The sequence below is a fragment of the Arachis hypogaea genome, chromosome 15, assembly GCF_003086295.3.
Source record: "Arachis hypogaea cultivar Tifrunner chromosome 15, arahy.Tifrunner.gnm2.J5K5, whole genome shotgun sequence".
NCBI lineage: Eukaryota > Viridiplantae > Streptophyta > Magnoliopsida > Fabales > Fabaceae > Arachis > Arachis hypogaea.
Window position 1 is genome coordinate 155,338,921 of NC_092050.1, and position 6,000 is coordinate 155,344,920.

General features: G+C 27.6%; 1 protein-coding gene across 1 annotated transcript; it reads right to left on the reverse strand.

Annotated features, from left to right (window-relative positions):
- Positions 1–393: 393 nt before the first annotated feature.
- Positions 394–1,305, reverse strand: LOC112751591 (kunitz-type trypsin inhibitor-like 2 protein). The gene has a single exon (XM_025800779.3). The coding sequence runs from the start codon at positions 1,249–1,251 to the stop codon at positions 622–624; it is 630 nt and encodes a 209-aa protein (XP_025656564.1). The 5' UTR covers positions 1,252–1,305; the 3' UTR covers positions 394–621.
- Positions 1,306–6,000: the final 4,695 nt, after the last annotated feature.

A 6,000-nucleotide genomic window follows, 5' to 3' on the forward strand; every position in this document is an offset into this window, starting at 1 on the left:
TTATGTTTTGTGGTTAGCAATTAACCATAAAAAAAAAGTGATTGATCTCCCATCATTATTGGATGAAATCTTACACCATTAAAAATGCTATTGATGATTAAAAAATACAAAAATTACTAACCCATAGCACTCTTTTTAGACCTTGTGAACTTTTTTTGCATTCCACTCTGTAAGACCTTTTATTGAGCTGGGTTTTTTTTGTTTTTTTGTTCTTAGCAACGTATTAATTAAGACAAAAGAAAAGCTTATTACCAAACGAAAAATATTTGGTAACCAAAGAAAATCAGCCAAAAACAACCATAACTTACTTTATTTAGCATTCATTAATTGTTGTGACATTTAATTAATAATAAATAAGACAAGTTCTGGCTGTTTTTTTTTGTCTACCTAACATTATCCCAACAAACTAATCATTCATCAATTAAAGTGATGAAACATCAACACATACATGACAATTAGAAGAGAGCAATTGTCACACTTATTGTAACAGTTGCAAGATGTCACAAATCACAAGATACAAGACAATTAACCCTAGCTACTAGTAGATCACATTTATTATTATTATATTATTCTTCAACATCAACATACACTACCACTAGCAGCATATGGTGGTCATTTGATTCATGCAACAATAGAGTAGTGTTCGTCAACAACACCAGCATCTTCAAACACAAGTTCATAAGCATCTTTATTCGTGACAATCAAACGCCTTCCATGCTTATCATCGTACCTCCCAATATCATAACACAAACCAGGTGGTGCAGTTATACTGGGACAAAAAATAAGCTTGTAACTGAATGTTCCAACTTTCTCAATCTTAAAACTACCATCAATGATTATCTTCCCAGGATGATTTTCAGCACCACCAATAGCTACATATGGTGCTGGCAAATCATCAATAACCACCCATTTTGAAGATTCAGCGCAACCGGGTTTGTACTCAAAAGAAATTTCAAGTGGGGTTCCGGTGAAGATTATGCCGGGGCCTATGTCTTGCTTAATAGCAAACTTCACAGGAAGACCCTTTATAACCTCCGAATAATCTTGCAGGACGGTAACCGGACAGATTTGGTTACCAGTCCTGCCGAATTTGACTCCACCTCCAGCGGCGCCAAAAATATTTGGCATAATGTAGAATCTTCCGCCAGGAAAAATTGCGTTGCCGCTCGTGTCCACCACTTGTTCTGCTGCCATGATTAATGGCAGCAGAGTGGTGCTCAACGCAAAGAGGGCAAGCAACGCAAGCTTCATGGGATTTTTTTTTTTTAATTTCTTGAGCTATTAATTGAAAATATTGATGTGTTTGTGTGTGTTTGTGCTTTACGATTCAACTTCTATTTATAGTGGGAGTCTGTATACCTTTGTTTATTTACGAGAAATTTTAGAAGATTATCAAAATTTATTATTTTTAATAATTAATTAATTAGTTATTAATATTTAAAAATATAGATTGATATATGTTATTAAATTATTAAATTAAAAAAAATTGGATTAATAACTAAAAATGATGATTAAATAAAATAAATTTTGATAATTTTTTAATATTTTATTTATTTATTTGTTTACTTATTTATTTAATTTTATGGTGTTCTTCCATGAAATTTTATATATTATATTATTATTTTTATTCTTATTATTTAATTTTTTTTTGTGACTTATCTTATTATTCTTATTATTCAAATATAAATTTCTTACAATAAGTATGTCTAGTTAATGTACTCAACAGGTTTCAAAATAACTATAAAACATTACATTTTTAATAATAATAATAGTAAATTAATCTTGACAATGCATAAATTTATCTTTATATAATAGACCAAATTTTCTTTATTAATTATTATATAACAAGAATTAATATGTTTAAATTAAAATCATAGTCTTAATTTAAAAATAATTTTAAGAAAAAAAAGTTGCAAATGTAATTAATTATGCACATGATTGTTCATAAGAACCTCATTATTATTTGTTAATTGAAATGAGTAAGGAAATATTTTTCATCGAGAAGTGCACTTTACTTGCATGTCAACGTTCTCGTGTTGTTATTCGTGGTGGTTCAAGAGAATTATTAAAAGAGGAGTGTTAGGTAAATAATGACTATTTTAAACAATATGAATAATCACCAATCAAATAAAAATACATTACATTCTAATTTAATGCTACTAATTAAATTTAAGATTAATTTATTCTTTTAACCCTATTAATTCACATTATTCACACATTGTTCAAAAATATTATTAGTTACCTATACTTTTCCTTATTAAAATTAAAGTAATTTTTTTTCTTCTTGTACAATAATAAAGAGACATATATACATGTCTCTAGATATATTCGAATTAAACTAACTCTTTTCTTAGAATTTCGATTTAACTGATAAAATTTTTTAATATTATAATTTTAAATAAACTAATAAATTTTACAAAATTTATATTAAATATTATTTAAATCTTATTACGATTTCACGTATTTAATTAACTTTTTTTATTTTAGGTAAGATTTTGATTTTGTTTACCTTGTTAATTATACGGGCTACGTTCTGAAGGTCAAGTTAAGCATGTAATAAAATAGTTGCGCGCGTGTAAAACATTTGCATATATCTAAGGAGAAAATAAATAAATAAATTATTAATTAGAGTTGTTAAAAATGGAGTAATCAGTAATGTTATAATACAAAATAATCATAGTTAACTTAATATCTATAATAATCTTATTTTGCATATAACTTTTTTCATTTATTTTTTTTATTTTTTATTTTGTCTTGGAAAATAAAAAGAATTAAAATTTAGATATTTAGATCATAAAAATTTTGATATCATATTATAATATTATTTTTTTATAATTTAAATTAATAAAAAATATATAAATTATTATATTTTTAACCGTAAATGACAAAAAACAAGCAAACAAAAATTACTTACGGAATCTTTTTGTTACAAATATAATTTATGTTTTTTTTATTAATTTAAATTTTTATAAAAAATTTTTTATGAAATCTTAAAACTTAATTTTATGGAGCATATGAATCATGTCGTTGGAATTTCTTGTCTATGATATTAACAAGTCCTTTCATTAATTTTTTGGAGCAAAAGAATATCATCGATATTGGTGTTCAGAAAAATTAAAGATGATATATATAATGTAGAACTTAGGAAAATAGGTAATATTACGAATTTAATTATATGCTATATATGTCGTTCGTATTGGATTGCATTGCATTGTCGCTTTTCGTGGTTCTTGTGGATTTTTCATAAATAGTAAAAGAAAAATAAATATAGATAGACAATAAAAATATTAAATAATGTAAATAATAGATATATTAAATATTTATTTTATTAGATATATAAATAATTATTTTAATATTAAAATTTAAATAAATAATTTAAAAATATAATAATATATTTTTATTTAATTAATAATTATTCATATTATTTAAAATAGTTATTGTTTATCTAGTGCTCCTCCTAGTAAAACCCTAAGAACTTGCATTGTCAAAAGGATAAGCATGAATATTAGGTGGTGGCAATTTTAATACATGTTTTGGTTTCTTGCTTCAAAGCATAGCATGTGCAGGAGGCTCAACGTGTCAATCAATTATAACGAAGCATCTCGAAGAACTTAAACAATCAAAATAGATAAATGCTGAGTTATTTTGACCCAATTAAAATATAGATCAAGGTGGTTCGGGTCATTTAAATGAACTAACTACTAATAAAGTAAGTATCATATTCATTCACGAGCTTCACATGGGTGTTTAATTTACTAGGTATTACTCCTTAGGGCGAATATATTATAATTTTTCTCAACAAACTAAGAAGGGCGGATGATAAATGTAGCCATTAAAATGGGTCAAATAATGCATTGAGCTAAATTTAAGTTAATTTTCTATTATTTTTCAATTTTTTGTAGATAAATAACCAAGATGCTGATAACCCGGTGATAATAGGATTAATAGTCAAATTAATTTAAAAAATGAGATGTTTTTTAAATTTATTTTTAAAAAATTTTATCAATTAAATTAGTTTTTTAAAAATTATAAATTAATCATATTTATTTTTTAATACTTTATTTATAATTTTTGTATAATATATATGACACTTAACATGTTTAATTATTGGATACTGACAAAATATACTTATAAAAATTTATCTATTTAGTCGTTATGTCATATTAAGAATACCGTTTATGTAATTGGAAAAAATAACTAAATTAATAAATTTTCATAAACATATTTAGTTAATCTCCAATTAGACATGTTAGGTATTATATAGATGGAAAAGTATGAGGAGCCAATGTAATTGCTCTACAATATGTACAATGAGGATAATTTTGTAATTAAAATCAAATGATTAATTAAAATAATTAATTATCATTTATTTTAAATTTCAAATTAAAAGAAAATTAGGATTTTCTATTTGTTGTTACCTCCTTCATCTAACTCCCTCTCCTTTTGACCTAGCAGAAATTCCTTCCCCCAATTTGACGAGCAGCCATTGAAGAGAGTCCCACTGCCGGCACTAGAGAACCAATCTCCATGAAGTCCGCTGCAACTTGAGCAGTCGGCTCTACCCAACCGGTCCTCCCGCACGATTGGAATCTTCCCTTCATGCTTGGTGTTCACTGCTGCCATCGTCCCGTGTGCCTCCCTTGTGCTACCGTCAAGCGTCTGTCGTCGACTAAGAGCTCTCCATTGCCGTCGCCTGGCCGCTAGACATCCACACGCCCGCGCGGACCTGTGTCGCATCATACTCATCTCTGAACGCCGCGTCTTCTTTGCGCCGCCTGTGGTTTGCCGTCAACGAATCCAATGCCACCATTTTCTCTGCCTGATCGCGATGCTTCTCTTCGTCCCCCTCTTGGACTACAAAAGGTCAGTATAAAGCTATCTACTCTATAGTGTATGTTTGTTTGATACCTAAATTTCAGATGTTCTTTGATTTTGGGTTTGGCTGTTTAATGTGATTGATGTTAGATTTTAATTGATGTAAATGTTATGAACTGCTATGTAGACCAAATATAAAAGTTCAATTCCTGATCTTGTGATTGTTATTAGTTTTTTGAAATCCAAAAATAGTTATAACTCAACATAATGTAGCTTCATTTGAAATTGGGTGCGAATCTAAGGTTCAAGTACTATATGCAGTAGTTATTTTTATGGACAAAGTGGATATTTATCTACTTTATGCTATTGCTTTGTTACTTGATTTACTAGATTGTGCATGCTCATACTCCGCATGTTTCTTTTATTATGTGGTTTAGATTGGATTTTGTTTAATTTTGGTTGAATTAAAGTTGAATCTGAATTAAGCCATTTAAACATGATATTCAATCGGATACAGCTTCTTCTTACACAGAAACTCTAGAGCCGTGGCAAAAGTTGAGCATTTGGAAGCCACTTTTTTGCTATTTACACCATTAACCCCATAGACCAAGATTAAATAGATGATTTAACAAACCTTGAGTATTTTTCTCAAGAGGTAAAAATAATTTATTTATCTTTTTTAAAATAAATAAATAAATAGCTAATTGACTGCATAATTTAAAATAGTAGCATGAAAAAAATGAGGTATACAGGATGTGATGATGGAGATGTTAGCCAAAGATACAAAACTGTTCAAGTAAAGAGCGTTCGTTACTTATTTATTTCACTCAAGACAAGAAAAAATGAATGGATTAATCATCAGAGATGATAAAAATCAAGATTAATATAGGACATGTGCATTACACATGATCTTTTTTTCTTTTTTTTTTTACCTTTACCTTTATAAAAAGAACCATTTTCACTCTTCATTCAAAAACACTCCTCACCATAGTATTACCCCAATTTGTAACTTTATTGTGCAGGGAGGACTTGCTGGATATTTTGAAAGAGATTTACTACTTTAGTTGAAGATCATTTATATTACACTCTACTAATGGACAATCATAAAAAAATTAGATGTAAATATTGTATATGTTAAATTTGGTTGATTTAAATGTTGTATATGTTAAGCCATTTAAACATGTT